This window comes from Microcebus murinus, chromosome 16 (assembly GCF_040939455.1).
Source record: "Microcebus murinus isolate Inina chromosome 16, M.murinus_Inina_mat1.0, whole genome shotgun sequence".
NCBI classification, from domain to species: Eukaryota; Metazoa; Chordata; class Mammalia; order Primates; family Cheirogaleidae; genus Microcebus; species Microcebus murinus.
This window is the reverse complement of record NC_134119.1, coordinates 11846283-11868578: the sequence shown is the minus strand read 5'-3', so window position 1 is coordinate 11868578 and position 22296 is coordinate 11846283. Positions and strand designations below refer to the sequence as shown.

General features: G+C 38.7%; 2 protein-coding genes across 2 annotated transcripts in view; both read left to right on the top strand.

Moving 5' to 3' along the window:
- Positions 1-22296, top strand: part of CSE1L (chromosome segregation 1 like) — a 51067-nt gene that overhangs the window by 4822 nt on the left and 23949 nt on the right. The window contains 7 exon segments of the mRNA XM_012760336.3: positions 12037-12132; positions 15096-15238; positions 18218-18319; positions 18391-18536; positions 18895-18985; positions 19814-19921; positions 21687-21779. Coding sequence (XP_012615790.2) covers positions 12037-12132; positions 15096-15238; positions 18218-18319; positions 18391-18536; positions 18895-18985; positions 19814-19921; positions 21687-21779 — 779 coding nt within the window.
- On the top strand, positions 1743-7261 carry LOC105868925 (high affinity copper uptake protein 1). Its single transcript, XM_012760338.3, has one exon. The coding sequence runs from the start codon at positions 4346-4348 to the stop codon at positions 4865-4867; it is 522 nt and encodes a 173-aa protein (XP_012615792.1). The 5' UTR covers positions 1743-4345; the 3' UTR covers positions 4868-7261.

Sequence of the window (22296 nt, the reverse complement as noted above, 5' to 3'; positions counted from 1 at the left end):
CAGTGAACAAAACACAAAGTCCCTGCTCTCATGGAGCTTATGATCTAAGAGGAAGAAGCACAGTAAATAAGAAATCAATATGCCTGATAAAATTTACTTGGAAAATAGAGTGAAGGAATGGAGAGTGACTGAGGTGGGTGCTCTTTTAGTCCAGGAAGCCATCTCTGAAAAGAGGTGACATTTGAAAAGATGCTGAATGAAGTATGCAGTGAGTGATGTGGCTTTTCAGGGGTAGAGCTGTCCAGGCAGAGGGAACAGTACGTGCAAAGCCCTGAAACAAAAGTATAAGCACTGGCATGTGTGAAAAATAATACGAGACAAATCTCAAAATTCACTTCTTTCTTGAAGCACTTTTGAATGAATTTAGAAATTAATTATGGCAGTTAAGTTGGTCATTTGTTCAATAGATGTGACTGAGTAGCTATGTTATGTTGGGTCTGCTAATAATTGATCCTCAAAGGATAGTCTCCAGTCTTGACTGGAAACTCATGTTTTAGCTGGGTGGCTTACGTGTTGTTTTCATCCATTAGTTCATGCAACAAATGCTTACCAAATATCTACTATTTGCCAGGCAATGTTCAGGGTCCTGGGCAAACATAAAAAGACAGAGCTCCCTCTGGAGCTTGCAGTCTAGTGTGTGCAAGAGACAATAAATACCTAAAAGATGACTTCAAGTGAAGATAATTGGTAACACAGTAAAAATAGGTTTGGTGTAGATGGTAGTCTTGGAAGACCCTTTTGAGGAGTTGACAGCAGGCTAAAAGCTGAATGGTACCCACTAACAAGTTAGAGGAAGGGTGTTAGTACAGGTAGGGAAAACTGTCAAGGCTGGTTCAAGGAACAGAGAGAAGGCTTTTGCAATGTAGCAAGAGCCAGGACAAGGAGGTAGAAGATGCGGTTGACAGGTGCCTGACTGAATAGACTCTTGGCCATGGTTCAGAGTTTGGATTTTTTGTTTGTTTTGCTGAGAAAATATTTTATTTTTTTATTTCAGCATATTATGGGGGTACAACTATTAAGGTTACGTATATTGCCCTTGCCCTCCTCCCCCCTCGATTCAGAGCTTCAAGTGTGTCCATCTCCCAGATGGTGGGCATCGCACTCATTATGTATGTATATACCCATCCCCTCCTCCCCTTCATAAGCCACCTGCCCAACACCCAATAAATGTAATTCCTATTATGTACACTTAGGTGTTGATCAGTGAAACCAATTTGCTGGTGAGTGAATGTGGTGCTTATTTTTCCATTCTTGGGATACTTAGTAGAATGGGTTCCAGCTCTATCCAGGAAAATACAAGAGGTGCTATATCACCATTGTTTCTTATAGCTGAATAGTACTCCATGCTATGTATATACTACATATTATTAATCCACTCATGTATTAATTGGAACTTCGGTTGTTTCCACATCTTTGCAATTGTGAATTGTGCTGCTATAAACATTTGAGTGCAGGTGGGTTTTTTTTATAAATTGTCTTTCGTTCTTTTGGGTAAATGCTCAGTAGTGGGATTGCTGGATCAAATGGTAGATCCACTTGTATCACGTTAAGGTATCTCCATATTGCTTTCCACAGAGGTTGAACTAGTTTGCAGTCCCACCAGCAGTGTAGGAGTGTCTTATCTCTCCTCATCCATGCCAACATTTATTGTTTTGGGACTTGTTAATAAAGGCCATTCTCCCTGGAGATAAATGATGATATCTCATTGTAGTTTTTTTTTTTTTTTTTTTTTTTGAGACAGAGTCTCGCTTGTTGACCAGGCTAGAGTGAGTGCCGTGGCGTCAGCCTCGCTCACAGCAACCTCAAACTCCTGGGCTCAAGCAATCCTTCTGCCTCAGCCTCCCGAGTAGCTGGGACTACAGGCATGCGCCACCATGCCCGGCTAATTTTCTATATATATTAGTTGGCCAATTAATTTCTTTCTATTTATAGTAGAGACGGGGTCTTGCTCTTGGTCAGGCTGGTTTCGAACTCCTGACCTCGAGCAATCTGCCCGCCTCAGCCTCCCAGAGTGCTAGGATTACAGGCGTGAGCCACCGCGCCCGGCTCTCATTGTAGTTTTGATTTGCATTTCCCTGATGATTAGAGATGTTGAGCATTTTTTCATATCTTTGTTGGCCATTATTCTGTCTTCTTTTGGAAAGTTTCTGTTCATGTCCTTAGCCCACTTTTTGATAGGGTTGTTTGATTTTTCCTTGCTGATTTTTCTGAGTTCTAAATAGATTCTAGTTATCAGCCCTTTATCAGATTTGTAGCTTGCGAATACTTTCTCCCATTCTGTAGGTTGTCTGTTTGCTCTTGTGACAGTTTCTTTGGCTGTGCAGAACAGTTTGGGTTTTTAATACAAGTGATTATGGGGGATTTAAGGAGTTTGGGTTGAAAAATATACACGTGCCAGAAAAACATAATGAAGAAAGTTAGTGAAATGCACATATATTGAGAAGTATATTTAAAAACTGAACAAAATAAGCCAGGCATGGAGGCTTGCACTTGTATTCTGAGCTAATCAGGAGACTAAAGCAGGAGGATCACTTGAGCCCAGGAGTTTGAGGTTGCAGTGAGCTCTGATGATGCCACTGCACGCTAGCCTGGGCAACATAATGAGACACTGTCTCTAAAAAAAAGAATTCTGCAAAATAAATCCAATTAATCTCTGTAAAACATATTACCCCACCACCTAGTTTCTAACATGCTGCCTTGCATGAATCTCCAAATGTAGAATAAATTTACATGTGGCAAAGAAAGGCCAATTTTTTTTAGCTCAGATACACTGGTGTAAATGATTTTGCTTGGCAACAGCAAACTTTCATGATTTCATAACAGATTCATCATTTCAACACAGAAAAATAGAATGGGAAAATGAATTAACTCATCACTGCTTTCCAAGTAATAGGGGAAACACTGGATTAAACGATATCAACTGGTAACTTCATGAGTTCCTGAAGCCTTTGAAGTGCTTCATATTTTGAATCACCTAAGTGGGTACAGCTTTTTCCAAACTTTTGACATGAAAAACCCGAAAAGGGTAGCCTCTCAATAGATTATATGTATGGTTGAGTGGGACTTGATGTTCATTCGCATGGGATGTCCTGGATCAGAGAGGGTGAATTAGGTAGGTGGTGGAATCTACTGAATCAATCAGAATATTCACTTACCTTGTGATAAACATGTTTTCTAATTAAGAGAAAGGGATGCAGTAAGGAAAATACAAGTGGTGGTTTCTGGCTGTTGAAAAGTACACTGCATAAGCACAGCATTAGATATGGCCCTTTTCTATCTTTCCGGGGGTTTTTGTTTGTTTGTTTGTTTGTTTTTAAGTATTGAGATAAGAGTTTCCCCAATCCCCCATTTTTTGGATTGTTATTGTTCAAAATCTCAGAGTCTTGGATACTTCCTCTCCTTAGCTCTCTGTTGTGTTCTGAGTGCTTCCACTCTAGTTCAGTCCTCTATCATTATTTCCACCTAAGGGTAGTCATGAGTAATAGAGGGTAGAGCTATTTGAATCTGATCTTGATTTATTTATTTATTTATTGCCTATGTGTGACTTGGGGCAAGTTATTAATAGTTGACCTGTCAGAATCCCCTTCCTTGTATGTAAAGTGGTGTGTGAAATAAATAATATGAAGTACATAAAACATGTGGCATTGTGTACCTGGTTCATAAATGCGACCCCTCCCCCATTTAAGAAAAAGTATCCTAACAATTCTGTTCTTTTCTTTAACTCCATTCTGCAAACCATTAGTTTAGGAGCCCAAAGCTCCTAAACTCCACTTTCATTCAATTTTTACCCACTTCAAAAAACCTTCATTGGCTTCCTGTCATACATTAGATCATGAAACTCTTCAGCCAAGTTTTGAGGGACCTATGAGATCTGCTCTTAGTCTCCTGGTCCTCTTCCCATCTGTTACTGTGTTCACACTGTTTCCCTTGTGAGGTGGGTCCTCATCCTACTTTGCCTGCCCAAATCTGCATATTGTTCAAGGTTCAGTTCAAGAGTCACAGTGTCTGGAAAATCTTGGATGGCCACATACCCCCGTGACTCCCTTCTTAACCTCTTAGCAGTCAAGGTGCTGTCTGTGTGATTCATTTGGCACTTCTACTGCAGGGGACAAATGTCCTTCAGAAATCAGAGTTTTTTTCAGATGCACATACTATGGATTACTCAACATGCCCAGTGGGGCCTGGGGTAGTACCGCAATTGAACATATTAATACTGCTTTAGAGAAGCGGAGGGGGCTTCTGAGGAGTCGTGAAAAGGTGAGGTTAAGATTCTGAGAGGGAGGCACCAGTGGCTGGATTCGACCTGGGAAGAATCTTCTGCTGACCCTCAACTTTGCCTGGAAAAATGAATCATTCTCACCATCACCCGACAACTTCATCCTCACACTCCTATGGTGGAGGAGACAGCGACATGATGATGATGCCTATGGCCTTCTACTTTGGCTTTAAAAATGTGGAACTCTTGTTTTCCGGTTTGGTGATCAATACAGCTGGAGAAATGGCTGGAGCTTTTGTGGCAGTGTTTTTACTAGCAATGTTCTATGAAGGACTCAAGATAGCCCGAGAGAGCTTGCTTCGTAAGTCACAAGTCAGCATTCGGTACAATTCCATGCCTGTCCCAGGACCAAATGGAACCATCCTTATGGAGACCCACAAAACTGTTGGGCAACAGATGCTGAGCTTTCCCCACCTCCTGCAAACAGTGCTGCATATCATCCAGGTGGTCATCAGCTACTTCCTTATGCTCATCTTCATGACGTATAACGGGTACCTCTGCATTGCTGTAGCAGCAGGGGCTGGTACGGGATACTTTCTCTTCAGCTGGAAGAAGGCAGTGGTAGTGGACATCACAGAGCATTGCCATTAATGTCTAACTCCATGGCGTGGCCTTACCGATTACAGTGGGAAGCAGTTCGAGACTGGAAGATGTGATTCCTGGTCCAATCATCCCTTTTTGCTCCTGTCTCTTTATACACACACACATACACATGCCCCTGCTCAGCAGAAGTTTAGTTTACAGTCTCTGAGCTAAAGTGGTAACCTCCCAAACTTTTTTCTAATAAGCTGAGATTCCCATATCTCTTGAGGAGAAGCCACCCATGAGATGTCTTTTCCTCCCCCATCATTCTAGATCTAAGTTATATGTTCTTGTCTAATCCAGGTAGCTTTCTATTCAATGACTTGATCATCTGCTTCCTTTTTAATCTTCTGAATTTTTTTAAACAGACAGTAAGTGAATTTGGTGGGTTTTTTCCCTGTGTGAGTGATGGAAAGGGATTAATTTCAGCCAGGATTAATGGCAGCTGAGGGAAATTCTTGCCCAACTAAACCCAGAACTCAAATTTAACATTAGAAAATAAGGTTCTGTCCTTGGACTTAATGAGTGGGAGATACATCGTGCCTTTCTCTAGGTGTGATGTGTTGCACTGAAATCTTTGTAGTGTGCAGAAGAGTGGTTTGAGACTAAATCCAGGCCTAGAGCTTGCAGAGAGTGTATTCTTGAATGGCTAACTCATCAACTTGTGTTCCCACTTAACATTTTGATTAGAATGAACTTGCCAGTCAAAAAAAAAAAAAAAATCAATTTGAGAAAATAGATATTTTAAAATAAAACCATTGGCATTTTACTTTGACTTGGTATCTTGGTTTGTCCCAACTGAAAGAAGCAAAAGAGTTTAAATTATTTTTTCTCATTATTGTTTTCACATGTCTGCCTCTATGCCAGTGATTTTCAAATTTTAGCATGTATCACAATCACTTGGAGGACTTGTTAAAACACTAGTTGCTGGGCCTCAACCCCAGAGTGCCAAAACTGGTGTTTCTAAGTTCCCAGGTGATGCTCCTGCTGATGGTCAGGGGACCACACTTTGAGAATGTGTGCGTTAAACTAAGAAAGCATCACCTGGTGGGGTGGATTACCTGATATTGGGCATGGACGTTTGAATTGCTGACTGGTGGGTGGTATGTTTGGGCTTAACTCACTTAGTAAATGCTGCTACTCAATACTTAATCGTTCCACATTTATTCAGCTCCAGCTGTGTATATGTGTGCCCGCGTGCACATGCACAAAGGGCTATAGCCAGAGTATTTTCACTAGCCTATATGAAATCACTAGTCCTTATTTTTAAAGACCTGTGGTTTCTTGGAAGTAGTTTGAATGTTGAGAGAGACCTTTGATCTGCAGTGTAAATCCACTAGTCATGGTCCAGAAGGGCAAAATTCCAGCTTTCTCTTTGGAGAGACTGAGGGTGTGGTTTGCTGATGGCCAGATTTTCCTCACATACATGCCCATCCCAGGCAGACCCTTATCCTCCACGTGACCATCTTTATTACTCTGGGGGGCTTAATTAGATCACAAGTGGCCAAAACCTCATTTCTCAATGAAGAATCACATTGGATTTTTATTCTGTTCAGTTGTTAGTCTACATGGCAATCCAAACTACCTCTGTAAAGGGAGTCTTCCTTTGCTGGTCTGTTAAATCCTGCCCTCCTTGGTGCTAGATCTAATTGTGCCTCAGGGTAGAGGACACAAAACAGTACTACCCTGTTGAAGTTTGTACTTTCTCTATGGGTGCCAGTTAAATATTGGAGAGCAAGGAATGTGTACTTGTATGGCTTTGAACCAAGAAGTAGGAGGATCACTTGAGCCCAGGAGTTTGAGGTTGCCGTGAGCTGTGATGACACCACTGCACTCTACACAGGACAACAGAGTGAGACTCTTTCTCAAAAAAAAAAAAGCAATGGTCCTGCTGGAACTTGTATAAGGCTGGGTAAAGGAAAACCTAGTACCCTCCTCAGAGTTGTAGAATCTTAGGTGCTGTCTCCAGTCTATGATGGAGGAACACTCAGCAGCCCCTTTGGCCACAAATAGGGAATCCTCAGTGTGTCCACCAGGGGATTGGAAATTAAGGTTTCTTCACTACTTCTGTGATAGGGTTGTCTGGAATTCCCTTTCAGACTATGGGTACTAGTCTTGAGTTCTAGTTACAAGGGGTTCCTTATAAGGAGCTGGGAGGAAGGGGCAGGGGGTACACTTTCATGTCATTTAATTTTGAACCTGCCCTCTCCAGCTGCTTCTTCAGAAGATACATCTAAAGATACAAAGACTGTGTTTGATGTAATGCCTTAATCACTGGGTCTACAATTAATGTTGACTATTTTAGATTGTAAGTTCCTGGAGAGCAGTATTGCTGTAGTAGGAATGTTTTAACAGTGTCATGTGCAAAAGAACAAAATAAATATTTTGATTTTGTGATAAAAATATATATATATTGCTTTAGTGAAAAAATTTACATACTGACATAAATAAGAACTATATTTATAGCTTCCAGCAGTTAAGACCAAATTTTCCTGTCAAAGAGTTTGCCACAAACTTGTAAAAAAGAAAATTTTATTTTATTTTTTTTTTTCAGTTTAATTGACATTTGGGTTTCAAGACTGCAGGAAAGGGATTATAGGCCTGCACTTGTCATTTGAGTTGTGTGTTGTCTTCCCAGCTAGTGTGGATGCTCCTTTGAGGGCAAGAACTTGATTGCCTATTGTCATAGACTTTTATTTTTTATTTTATTTTATTTTATTTTTGAGACAGAGTCTCACTCTGTTGCCCGGGCTAGAGTGCCCTGGCGTCAGCCTAGCTCACAGCAACTTCCAACTCCTGGGCTCAAGCAATCCTCCTGCCTCAGCCTCCTGAGTAGCTGGGACTACAGGCATGTGCCACCATGCCTGGCTAATTTGTGTGTGTGTAGTGTTTTTAGTTGTCCATCTAATTTCTTTCTGTTTTTTTCTTTTTTTTTTTTTTTAGTAGAGGTGGGGCCTTGCTGTTGCTCAGGCTGGTCTTGAACTCCTGAGCTCAAGCAGTCCTTCAGCCTTGGCCTCCCAGAGTGCTAGGATTATAGGCATGAGCCACTGTACCTGACCTATTTTTATTTATTAGAGATGAGGTCTTCCTGTGTTGTTCCTGTGGCTGGTCTGGAACTCCAGACCTCAAACAGTCCTGCTACCTCAGCCTCCTGAGTTGCTGGTGTTAACCGGTGTGAGCCACTGTGCCCAGCGAGACATTATATATATATATATATATATGTCTTTTTATATAATAAAAAAAATTATTTTTCTCTTTTTTTAATTTTTGACTTAATACATAAACGCTGAGCATACATTTTTAAAATATAGTAAAATTTTAATGCTTTCTGGCTGTAAATGTAATACATACGGGTGATTGTAGGATATTAGAAAAATAAGAGAATAAAAATCTGCTGTATTCATCACTTACATGTTACCACTGTTTACATTTTAGAGTATTTTTAGTTTTGTCTATATATTTAAATATATGTAAATTTTATTTTATATAATTTAAATTATGGTATCCTTGACGTTTTTTCTACTTAGCTGTATTACATTTTATAAAAATTATGCACTTAGTTTTTTCTTCTTTATTTTTATTTTTGTGGGCAGGGTTGGCGGGGGTGTGTTGGAGGGAAGATAAGCTGTGTAACAGGTAGAACCCCTGGTCAGTTACATTAAACCATGTCAGAACTAATGCTGGGCTTAATGAGAGCCATTGCTGAGGAAATGGAGAAGAGAGATTGGATTTGAGAGGTAATGAGTTTTCAGAATGGATTTCATATTCCATGGAAAATGTTGGTCCTTGACTCTTAGCCCTGCTAGATACCAGTAATTTTCTGGTAAGCATGGGGTAAGGAAAGGGACAGAGTGTCTGTCTATGAAGCAGATTTATTGACCCCATTCCAATGCTGCCCTTATGATACTTAGAAAACTAAGAGGATGGAAAAAGTCAGAAAACTTAGTGGCAGAAATCTTAGAACAACATCTCAGAAGTTAGCGGGCACATATAAAGAGCAATAAGTGGAGGGTACTTATTTGAGTTATAGAGGATCAATAAAGGGTCCCCAGAAGAGGTGACACCTGCATTGTGATAAACCAAGAAAAGGATGGATGGAGTGTGTAGATGCGTGGGAATGTGTGTGTTAGCATGTGTGTGAATTGTCGGAAGGAAAAGAAAAACGACAGTTCAGTCAGAGAAGTAGGGCAGAGGCCAGAGAGCATGGTGTGTGTGTTCAGGGAACTTGGAGTAATTATTTTTCAAAGAAAGGGAGGTCATCAGGGTTGCTACAGGAGGTAGAGGCCATAGCAGCAGTGAGTGAGTGACTGACAGCTTTGCACTTTGACTAGTTCTAGCCTTGAGTGAGTTACAATCTCAAGTTTTCTCATTCTTAAAATGAAGACCTCAGAGTGCCTTGAGAGGATGCATGGGACACATTTAATAACTGTTACATAGAATTTCTTCTAGCAAACCTAAAGGTTAGTTCCTAATATCTTTTATTATTCTTCATTGACATTCTCCTTGTGCTAATTTACATCTGTAAGGTGTAAGTTGATTTGCAAGTTGATTTCTATTGTCATTCTTTTAAAGATTTTTAAAGGTCTCTAGAATGCCAAAAAACATTATTTCAAAAATGTAGTTGTAAATTTTAAAGAAAAACACATGCAATTCAATTCACTAAAAGGGCTTTTAAAAAACTGAAATTTAGAATGAACAGTTCAAACTATCAAATATAACGGTACTGTGCGTGTGGCTTTCCAAAACCATATTCACTATATGCCTTACTAAATGTTCACTTTCTCTGCTTCTCATTCTCTGCACATGGGCCAACACCCCCCACATGAGCCCTCTGCACACAGCCCGACACCCCCCACGTGAGCCCTCTGCACATGGCCTGACACATGAGCCCTCTGCACATGGCCTGACGCCCCCCACGTGAGCCCTCTGCACATGGCCTGACACATGAGCCCTCTGCACATGGCCCGCTGCCCCCCACATGAGCCCTCTGCACACGGCCCGACATCCCCATGTGAGCCCTCTGCACACGACCCGACGCCCCCCACGTGAGCCCTCTGCACATGGCTAGATACCCCCCAGATGAGGCCCCTGCACAGGAGCTGACACCCACCATGTGAGGCCTCTGCACACGGGCCAGCACCCCTCCATGTCTAGTTTTCTTCTTTACAAAAGAAGCCTCAGATTAATTTGCTTGGTTTCCCAGAAGAGGTTTTCCAGCTACATGTAGCTGTTCATCTAAAAACTGCCCAATAGGTTTTAACTAGAAGTGTTTTTCAGATAGCTTTATGGAAGTATAATTTACATACCATAAGATTAATTCATTTTAAGTGTACCATTTGATGAATTTTAGTAAATTTATATAGTTGTGCATCCATCACCACAGTCAAATTTTAGAACACTCTCTCACCCCCAAAATTTTTTTCGTCTTGCATTTAATTCTATCAACTAACCAACTACTTGGAGACCATAAAGCGCCATTGATAACATTCCCAAGATTATTGGTCTATTGCTAGTACTGCACATGCACATATAACACTTATAATCTGTATGTGCTATTTTTGTGCATTTTTTTCTGATTGACAAAAGTGTATATACTACGGTCAGGGTGTGAAGTCCGTTTGTGGGGAGGGGAGAAAGAATTCTGAGTGACTAGGATATACAAAACTAAAAGTTTATTTGAGAGAGAGAGAGAGACCACGACACACAGGGAGGAAGGAAATGTTGGGTTCTTTCAAAGGGTAGTAAATGTGTTATTTTATTTTTTTTTTCTCTGTTTCAGGGGACTGATAACCTGTGAAGCTGCTGTGTTGGCTTTTTCTGTTTCTAATGCAGGGGATTGATAGCAGGAGGCACTTGGTACTGTCTCTCCTTGAGGAAGCAGGGGAAGCTTGCACTCCTGCTATCAGCTCATGAACTTTTTCAAGGCTGAGAAAGAACTCAGAGATAACAAGTTAGGCCACACACGTTTTAATTAGACAAAGGGTAGTTGTGTCATGAATTTATTTCTCTTACTTTCTGTTTGATAGTTTATTTTCCTCTGTTAGATAGGTTATTAGTAAGACCACCTTTCACTTATGGTGTACAACACCTTTTGAAATATGTAGAATAGCAAAATCAGGCTAATTAACATATATATAACCTAACATACTTTTTTTCTGGTGAAAACACTTAAAATCTATTCTCAGCAGTTTTTTGGTAAACAATACATTGTTAGTAATTACAGTCACCATGTTGTACAATAAATTTCTTCACCTGTGTATTTCTTAGCCTGTGTTACTAGTTATACCTACATAGGCCGTTTATAGCTTAAAATTTGTAATCAGATGTGAATTTTTTTGGTCAGTCATAAGCAAATTCTGAGTTAGTTTTGTTTAAGCTTTAAGTAAGAAAACTTTTAATTATAATCACAGCTGTCATCTTCTGAACTTCAGAATTATCTCCCTAAATGCAAATTCTCAGCTTGTAGTTTGTAGTATTTGTGATTGATTACATGTTGTAAACGAAGGAATTTATTCTGATTTCTTTAATCTTAGAACTTTTTATGGAATCTTTACTGCTTAAAATTTTAATTGTCACTGTAGGACTTTTATTTTTTAAAGTTCCTCATGTGATTGTCTCAGCCTTTATTAGCTTTCTCATAGCATTAAATTAGATAAAGTTATGGGTGACTTTGAGCAATTCTTCAGCTTTGTTTTTCTATGCCTGTCTTTTTGAAATTTTGGGATGTTTTTCTAATTCCTTAGCTCAAAATTATTTCACCATTGTTTCAAAAAAAAAAAAAAACCATCTTCTGAACTCTCCAGCTAAGAGTCAGACTTGTAGCCCCATATTGAAAACATAACAAATGAATGATTTTCACAGAGGGCAAAGAATTATGAAAAGTTGGGTTTGGTTTTTTTGTTTGAGACGGGTTCTTACTCTGTTGCCCAGACATGAGGGCAAGGGTGTCATCATAGCTCACTGCAACCTCAAACTCCTGGGCTCAAATTATCTTTCTGCCTCAGTCTCCCAAGTAGTTGGGACTATAAGCCTGCACCACCATAGCCGGCCAATTTTTTTTTTAATTTTTTTGTAGAGATGGGGTCTCACTATGTTGCTCAGGCTGGTAAAAGGATTTGTTAATGTAAATTGCTGTGTCCACAAGTGACCAATTACCCAAACCTTATTTTTTATTTTAGATTCTATAGCAATGGAGCTCAGCGATGCAAATTTACAAACACTAACAGAATATTTAAAGAAAACACTTGATCCTGATCCTGCCATCAGACGTCCAGGTAAACAGAATAAATGTTTTCTGGTTGATTAATTCTTAAAGGACAGATGAGAGAGAAGCCTTTGTGGAATCTGCTTGTTTGTAAAGTTAAAAAAAAGAGAGATTTAAATCCTAGCACTCTGGGAGGCCGAGGCGGGCGGATTGCTCGAGGTTGGGAGTTCGAAACCATCCTGAGCGAGACCCCGTCTCTACTAAAAATAGAAAGAAATTAATTGACCAACTAAAAATATATATACAAAAAATTAGCTGGGCATGGTGGCGCATGCCTGTAGTCCCAGCTACTTGGGAGGCTGAGGCAGGAGGATCGCTTGAGCCCAGGAGTTTGAGGTTGCTGTGAGCTAGGCTGACGCCATGGCACTCACTCTAGCCTGGGCAACAAAAGTGAGACTCTGTCTCAAAAAAAAAAAAAAAAAGAGAGATTTATACTTAGATTCTCAGGCATAGTTTATAGTGTATGGTTGGCTGCTTAAAGCTGCTATAACATGGTGTGGGTTTTTTTAATTAAAATGGCTTTTATTTAGTACTTCTGGGATTATAGGGATTAAAAGTAGGGTTACTAGGCCTGTGGATTGGTAGGGGAAAAAAAGTCGGAATATGTTTAGAATGCTTCGTCTCTTGACCTTTCTGAAAATCCCCACTTAAAATCTGCCTACTTTGGAGATATAATAATTACGGTATAGAGATGAAAGTAATTGCCTAAAAAGTGATTAAATGAATAAAACCTATGTAATCAGATACTGTCTCTTAATCTCCCTGTTGTGTTTGATTTAATTAATATTTTAAGACCTAGAGTTCCTTTCCTTCCCTCCTGAATTTGACCAGTTTCCGTTAGAAACTTAGTATAAGCTTAATATTTTGAACTCAGATGCTCACAGGAGTCAGATGTAAAGGTAAGTGAGGCAGACCAAGCAGGAACTGGTACTATCAGGTGAATACATGCCCCGGTTAAGGGGCGAATATTGTTTGGATCTAAATTATAGCAACTACAAAAAGTTTTGAGACTGTACAAACCAAACAAACTACTTCTGGGGGCTAGATATGTCTTGTGAGCAGTCAGTTGATCCTTGATGCTGAAATGCTCTTAAACTGCTGCTTCAGAACTTCATAATGTACATGCTCATATAGAATATTTTGGAAGGGTTCCATGAAGGCACAAATGAATGTGTACGTGTATTAAATTACACATTATATATAATAAATAGAATCATAAGCATGTTAGTGCAACCATCCTATTCTAGAAAAGTCTTTGTGATTTCTGAGAGGGAAAATTGGTTTTCTCATTAGTGCTCATGTGATGTGTTCCTGGATAAAGGAAAGATATTGGCTGTAATCTTCTTAGACTTTCTCTGAAAGCTTTTGCCAACATGGTCTGTTAAAAATTATTTTTAATGATGTGTCTTAGTAAGGTGATGGTTCTATTGGCTTTATGAATCCAGGGCAGAGTATAGAAATGGTATCTCTGGGAGGAGTTATGAACATAGCATTTCTCAAGGATTGGCACTAGACTGGAAATGTATATTTGATCCCAGCTTAACAGATACGACTGTGCTTCCTTGATTATTGAGATGGGACAGTGGTACGGATGAACTGGAAGACCTTTTTTTTTTTTTTCTGTAGAGACAGGATCTTGCTATATTGCCCAGGCTGGTTTCTTAACTGCTAGGTTAAGTGATCTTCTAGCCTTGGCCTCCCAAAGTGTTGGGATTACAGACATGAGCCACAGCTTGGCCCAGAAGACCTTTTGAGGCTCTGAATATACAGACATATGTCAATATAGATATTCTGTAAATTGAAGGAAATGAACACACAAAGAAATAGACTTAATTAATCTCAAGATCATTTTTCCAGATGCTGACTTCAATTTAGGAAAGAGACCTGGCAATTTATATGGGCTTTAACCCCAAATAATGGATACAACCCTGTATGAAATGCTAACCACTACCTAGGAGGAAACAACCAAAGGTTTCTGTACTCATACAAAACCATAGTATGTCCTCTCCTGAAAAACATTTTTCAGTACAACAGTCCTCATCCTTTAAGAAAGACGTGGTAAACACAAAGCAGAGAGGGTTCGAAAATGTTATTTAATAGTTAAACTCTTGGGACTCAATCCAGAAAGAGGGAAGGTTTTAAATGACATTATTAAATACCTTTTAAAAAAATACTGGAATCTTGAAATGAGTGTTGCCTTTTGAAGCTTAAGATAGGAAACATTAAAAGAAATTCTGTGCCACCACCACCACCATGTGATCAGCAGACCCAGGAAATTTATCCCAAAGTGTAATATGGACTGAAAATACGTTGGTAAAACCTTTGTATAAATTAATAGCTGGTATTCAGAAATTTTTAGTTTGAGAAGAAATCTTAGGGGGCTGATAAGGTAGAAAAAGGACTGAGCTAAAATTTTTTCAGTGGTGAAAGCTTCCAGCTTTGTGATCTTGCACAAGTTATTTAACCTCAATGGCCTTGACTTTAAAATAAGAATAATGTTACCTACCTTTCTGGGTAATTGACCACTTAATGAAATCATATATGTCCATAAAGAATGGGACCCATATTGTTAATAATATATATTAGCATAAATTCATTCATTTGATCATCATCCTATAAAATAAATATTACTACTAAGAGTACTAATAATAATCCTTTCTGAAACAAGACAAGAGAATAGAACTTTTGCCATGAAGTCAATCTCTTGGGGAGGCAATGTCCTTTAAATGGGGTAATCTTTCAGTCAGGCCATTTTATAGGTTTGTGAGAATCAGGTGAGTTAATAGATGGTAAAGTGATTTGAAAACTGAAACCTTGGGAGAGAAATAAGAGTTGTATTGGAAATTTATGGAGTCTAAATGAGCCCTTTTACCGCTCTCCACAGTTTGAAAAAAAAATGAAACCTTACGTAAAGTTCATGTAACAGTAAATATCGATTTTAATAAATTTTCTAACATGAAAATTCTTTTACAGCTGAGAAATTTCTTGAATCTGTAGAAGGAAATCAGAATTACCCACTGTTGCTTTTAACATTATTGGAGAAGTCCCAGGATAATGTCATCAAAGTGTGTGCCTCAGTAACATTCAAAAACTATATTAAACGGAACTGGAGAATTGTAAGTAATTTGTGAATATATAATTTAATGCCCTGTATGTTTATAAGATTTATATGAACAGTGCTCTAAAAAGATTCAAATACAGATTAAAGCCAAAATTAAAGACCCTTTTCCAAAGCATCTGTTATTTCATTTGAATTTGTATGAATTTCTTCAACTTTATAACTCAGACAGCTAGAGTGTGGCTTGGTTTTAATCTCCATTACGATTGCAGTTTAGCAGTCTAAATGAATAATTGAAGTAATTTCTCTTGTGGCATGGACTTAGAAAATTAAAGCTGAAAAAAGTCACATATATAAAAAAATTTGTAGAATGCAAGGTAATTTAGATTTGTTGTTGTTGTTGTTTGAGACAGAGTCTTACTCTGTCATCCTAGCCACAGTACAGTGGTATCATCATAGCTCACTACAACCTTAAATTCGTGGTCTCAAGCTATCCTCCTGACTCAGCCTCCCAAGTAGCTGGGACTACAGACTTGTGTGGCACCACAAGTGCCAGCTAATTTTTTCTATTTTTAGTAGAGATGGGGTCTCTTGCTCATGTTGGTCTCAAACTTCTAACCTCAAGTGATCATCCTGCCTCAGCCTCCCAGAGTGCTAGGGTTACAAGTGTGAGCCACCGTACCTGGCCCTGAAATTTCTGATGGATTTTGCCTTGTGTCTTATGTGATATGGAAATATCTAATTTAACATGAATCCTATTGTGCTATAAGTTTAATGGCTAAGAAATTAACAATTAAGAAACAGGCATTTTCCCTACCTTACCTTAGGACAGTAGTTCTCAAGTAGGGGCAGTTTTGCCTACCAGGGGACATTTGGCAATATTTGGAGACATCGTAGCTGTTGGGGTTGCTATTAGCATCTAGTGGATAGAGGCCAGAGATGGCTGCTAAACATCCTACAGTGCACAAGACAGCTTCCCACAGCAAAGAATTATATGATTCAAAATGTCGATAATGTTGAGGCTGAGAAGCCCTGGCTCATGATAGAGAGAAAATGAGTATTGCTTTATAGTCATAGTAATAATGATTTAGCACAAAGTATTAAGGTTGACAGAAATGGTCAGTTTTTCTAAAAAGCAGGTCAGTCTTAAACCTGCTAAAATATTTTTATTTAAAATCTTAGTTTTTTTCCTCATTCCATGAACGTTTATAAAACAATAAATATTATTTTTAAGCTTGTATAATTAGTCAGGTGTTACCACATGTGGTGAACAAATGACTTGGTAAATCTTAGAAGCAATATCTAAAAGTTTGTCCCTCTACTTGTAGGCTAGCTGTCTCCCTCTATTTTTATTTTTCATTTATTTATTTATTTAGATATAGAGTCTCACTCTGTTGCCCGGGCTAGAGTGCCGTGGCGTCAGCCTCGCTCACAGCAGCCTCAATCTCCTGGGCTCAAGTGATCCTGCTGCCTCAGCCTCCTGAGTAGCTGAGACTACGGCATGTGCCACCATGCCTGGCTAATTTTTTCTATATATTTTTAGTTGGCCAATTAATTTATTTTTATTTTCAGTAGAGACAGGGTCTCACTCTTGGTCAAGCTAGTTTCGAACTCAAGGCCTTGAGCAATCCTCCCACCTCAGCCTCCCAGAGTGCTAGGATTACAGGCGTGAGCCACAGTGCCTGGCCCCCTCTGTTTTGATTTGGAAAACTAGTGAGACTTCCAGAACCTCTTTGGGTGATGTATTCCAGGTGTGTAATGATTAAGAAGTTTTCATTGGCTGAGCGAGGTGGCTCACGCCTGTAATCCTAGCACTCTGGGAGGCTGAGGGGGGCGGACTGCTCGAGGTCAGGAGTTCAAAACCAGCCTGAGCAAGAGCGAGACCCCATCTCTACTATAAATAGAAATTAATTGGCCGACTAATATATATAGAAAAAATTAGCCGGGCATGGTGGCCCATGCCTGTCGTCCCAGCTATTGGGGAGGCTGAAGCAGGAGGATTGCTCAAACCCAGAAGTTTGAGGTTGCTGTGAGCTAGGCTGACACCATGGCACTCACTCTAGCCTGGGCAACAAAGCAAGACTCTGTCTCAAAAAAAAAAAAAGAAAGAAGTTTTCATTAAATAGTCCTTAGTTTTAAGGTGAGAGTTATATTGAAGCTTTTGAAGATGAATATGGATTAAGTAGCATACATCTGTAGAGATTTGTTTGTTTTCTAAGACACAATATCTAGGATACAGACGTAATAGGGAATAATTAATGGAGCAAGGTCTTACAGTTGATGGAAGAGTGGATCTGATGTACAAACACCATCTTGTTTTTGTTTTGTTTTGTTTTTTTTTTTGAGACATAGTCTAGCTCTGTTGCCCTCAGTAGAGTGCCGTGGCATTAGCCTAGCTCACGACAACCTCAAACTCCTGGGATCAAGTGATCCTCCTGCATCAGCTTCCCAAGTAACTAGGACTGCAGGCATGTGCCACCATGCCCTCCTAATTTTTCTATTTTTAGTAGAGATAGGGTCTCTCTCTTGCTCAGGCTGGTCTCATACTCCTGAGCTCAAGTGATCCTCCTGCCTCAGCCTCCCAGAGTGCTAGGATTATAGATGTGAGCCACCATGCCCATCCATCTGAAAAGATTTTAATCACACTGCTCTCTAGCCTAGGTGACAGAGTTGAGACCCTGTCTCTGTTTAAAAAAAAAAAAAGATTTTTAATCACATACTCTGATTAGTTTACATGTAGAACTGAAATTCTTAATTGGCATCAGGAAGTGAGAGCTTGTTAATTTGTATGTGAAATGTTTGCATTTGAGAGGGAATGTATATTTTTCTCGGGAAAGAGTTCGTGCTTTCATCAGATTGTTAACAGAATCTATGACCCTTTAACAGATTATGATCTGTGAAACTATGGGAAGGCTCCACCTTCTCTACAGTTTTGTTAGAAAACCAGGGAATTAAAAATAGTTCTGTTTTAACATGAAAACCATGTGGACATGAATATGGATTTTATGTTACTTGCTCATTGACGTTTTGCTTTTAGGTTGAAGATGAACCAAACAAAATTTGTGAAGCTGATCGAGTAGCCATTAAAGCCAACATAGTGCACTTGATGCTTAGCAGCCCAGAGCAAATTCAGAAGCAGGTAATGTAGCCCTGCTCTTTAGGTAGGTTCCTTTGTAAGTCTCTCATCTAATTAATCCTTTCCTCCCCCAGTTAAGTGATGCCATTAGCATTATTGGAAGAGAAGATTTCCCTCAGAAATGGCCTGACTTGTTAACAGAAATGGTGAATCGCTTTCAGAGTGGAGATTTCCATGTTATTAATGGAGTTCTGCGTACAGCACATTCATTATTTAAAAGGTACTAATGTACAGGTTCATCTTTTAAAACTACTTTTCTCAATTTTATTTGATTGTGTAAAGTTACCTTTGTGCCTGTTGTCACTTTTTTAAATATGATCAGCCTAGAATAACAGTATAAACCTCAATTCATTATCGTGTTTGTTTCTTGTCAAGTAGAGTGTTTATTTCATATTGCCCTATCACCTGTGAAATACCTGGTCTTCATAAACCGCTTGATTCATTTAAAAAGAAAACCAAGAATTCCCTTTGAATTTCAGAAAGCCATCTAGTCGTAGATATCTATCAGAATTGACCCTTTAAGACCTAAAGTGAATAAACAAAAATTTGTAAATTTCTATTTCATCTTAATTTTCTAGATACCGTCATGAATTTAAGTCAAACGAGTTATGGACTGAAATTAAACTTGTTCTGGATGCCTTTGCTTTGCCTTTGACTAATCTATTTAAGGTATGGAATAACATCTTGGTGGTGTTTTTTAATTAGTATTCTAAATTACTTAAATATTTGTATAAATTTAAGAGAATACTTTGAAAGCTTATTTGATAGGTAATGTTTAAAGCAGTATTTCTTTTGAAAAGTTTCAAACCTACACAGTGTAACATTGTTGAGTATCTTTTTTATGTGGTAGGTATATACAAAGTACAAGACTTTTTATGTATTTTTTCTCATTTAACTATACTTTCTATTCAAGGTAAGCATTGTTCTCATATTAAAATAAGGAAATTAGGCTCAGAGTACAATAAATTCCTCAATGTATATTGCTCCTTACGAATAATAGAGCTTAAGTTGTGTGCAAGTCTTTTTGGCTTTTAAAACCTGTGCTCATAGCACACTGCTGCCGTGGTAATACACGCCTACAATTTCAGACTCTTGAAAATTAGAGGTGTGCACAAAGTTTTATAAATAAACCTATTATTGCAGTTAGTGTAATGAACAATTGGAAACAACCTAAATGCCAAGTGACGAAGGAATTATTTAATTGGAACATATAAAGATGGTTTGGGGTAATATATTTGTATATATGCACAGATGACCAGAAAGATACAATAATTCAGAATATTAACATTAGACTTTAGAAGTGCTATTTTGGACGGTTTAAAAAATATACTTTAACTTATTTTTCAGAATCTCCTAAATGACTATATACTACTATTTAAAAACCAAATTTTGGAGAAGAAATATAAATAGTTTCAGCATAGCACAAGGCTATTTCTCTAAGATCAGCATACTAGGTTTACAATACACTAAAACCATGTTGCTAAATTCCTTTCTAAGGCTACCATTGAACTCTGCAGTACCCATGCGAATGATGCCTCTGCCCTGAGGATTCTCTTTTCTTCCCTAATTCTGATCTCAAAATTGTTCTATAGTTTAAACTTTCAGGTAAGTTTCATTTGATTTCTTTCTTTTGATTCTTATTCTTTGATGTTAAGCATAGTTTTCTACTTGATAAAGACTTCTTTGCTAGCATTTGTTTTTCTGAAAGAAAAGTTTTTTCTGAGATCCCTGCTCCTCTCCACCCCCCAATTCTTTTTTAAGTATTAAGATGGAGTCTCACTTTGTTGCCCAGGCTGGTCTTGAACTTCTGGGCTCAAGTGATCCTTCTACCTCAGCCTCCCAAGTAGCTGGGACTATAGGCGTGAACCACCACATCTGGCTTCCCCCTGTTCTTTATCCACATTGTTCAATTTTACAGTAGTTTCTAGAGATGCTAATGGGTGTTTCATGGATAAAAAGCATTCTCTTGTAGCCAGTGAAGTAGGGAAACCTCACATGGTAACTCACAGGTTTGGAGAGTCACCCTATACACTGTATTATTGAAGGCACTGAGAAACCAGATTTCTGAGGTCTTCCTTTTTTGTTCACTTACATAAAAATTCCCCCTTAACATTGGGGAACCATGTTTTGTTTAGGGGTCCCTAGCTAGCTTATACTAAAGGACTTTTTTTTTTTTTTTTTTTTTTTTTAAACCAGATAAAAGGCTACTAAAGGACTTTTATTGGAAACATGGGGGAAACAGAAGACTTAAGTACCAGCCTTTGAAAGGTGTAAGAACAGTGGCATTTCAGAGGAAACACAGCCTCAGGGTTATAGCAAGGAATGCCTAGTCACCTTATTACTATAGAGATAGTGGCCCCCAATCATTCCTTCTGGGTTTTTTTGTGGGTTTTTTTTTTTTTTTTTTTTGAGACAGAGTCTCACTCTGTTGCCCAAGCTAGAGTGTCATGGTGTCAGCTTAGCTCAAAGCAACCTCACACTCCCGGGCTCAAGCAATTCTTCTGCCTCAGCCTCCCGAGTAGCTGAGACTACGGGCACACTGTTCTTGAATCAGTAGTTTAAGATTCCGAGTTCCAGGACTGAGAAAGGGGTATTAATTGGTACAGATTGCTACCGTGAGATGCAAGAGGGAACTGGCCTTTTCATTGTTTATAGCCAGGACCTGTACTTATCTTCACAATGTGACTGCACTCACAGTGATAGGGAGAGTGTTCCCCAAAAGGAAATTGGGTTCTCTTAAGTTTAAAGTAGGAGAAGATGAACAACCCAAAATAACATGTCCCACATTGGCAGCTAGACATCAGTTTGAGAAATTCTGAGTTAAATGAATACTACTGTTTTTGCTTATACCTTTTTTGAATTCTACTTCTGAGAAGTCAGGTAAAATGAAGCTCTTGATAACTTGTCATGCAAAACAAGGGAGACCAGAGAAAGGAAGCATAATCTTTACCCTTGGGGACAGAATGGGGGGTTACCTCATTAAGAAGGCAGTACTCTGCCACAGGAAATCAGTACCTATGTAAGCCGATAAGTTTGATTCTGTGTTGGTGGTCATCTTATAATAAATAAAGTGGTTAAAAAGGAAAGGAGATGTATTGGTAAGCACTGAGCTTTGTAACGAAAGGCTTATCTGAACCTTGAAGGAAGATTTAGACTGGGACAGGAACTAGAGGTGACATCATTTAGGATGAAAGCAGACAAATAGAGGCAGAAGTCTGAATGATTTATTAAGCTGCCAGACCTAGCTGCAGCAGAGCATTCTTGTCAGAATAGGTAATGCTCAGGCTGAGTTTGGGCTTAACCCTATAGGCGTGTGCAGAATGTGTGGCAAGTAGCGAACTTATTTTAGTCAAAAGTGTTTATTCTTTAGGATCTTCCTGAATTTTTTGAAGATAATATGGAAACTTGGATGGATAATTTTCATACACTTTTGACATTGGATAATAAGCTTCTACAAACTGATGTAAGTATTTAAAATGTTGCCTAAGTAGACTTTTTCTTTCATTAAAAATTATTTGGGTACCCTTTGAAAACCTATTTACTCTTGCATTGCTAATATATAAAATTCCAAGAATGCAAGGAATATTTAATTCTGTTTGATGTTCAATAATTTGGTTATTGTGTACAAAACAGAAGTACTCGTATTGTGGGCCTCGCTTATGTTGCACTATACAGATAAGGTGATTTAATTACATTAAAGTAAGGCTTTAAAGTATTCACATTGTGACTATCTTATGAAATAAAATTGTCATTGAAGATACTAACAAAACTTAAACCTCTGTAGTGGTAGCCTCTTTTATTTAAAGGTCATCCACAGCTTGGAAAAGAGGGAAAATGGTAACGCTTATTTATAATTCGTAAAGGTTTCTGGTCTGGTTTTATAGTATGTTGGGGTTTTTTTGTTTGTTTGTTTTGAAACAGAGTCTCACTCTGTTGCCTGCGCTAGAGTGCTGTGGCATCAGCCTAGCTCACAGCAACCT

Excerpts from the sequence above, each read along its gene's own strand:
- LOC105868925 (XM_012760338.3), top strand. The coding sequence starts at position 4,346 with ATGAATCATTCTCACCATCACCCGACAACTTCATCCTCACACTCCTAT.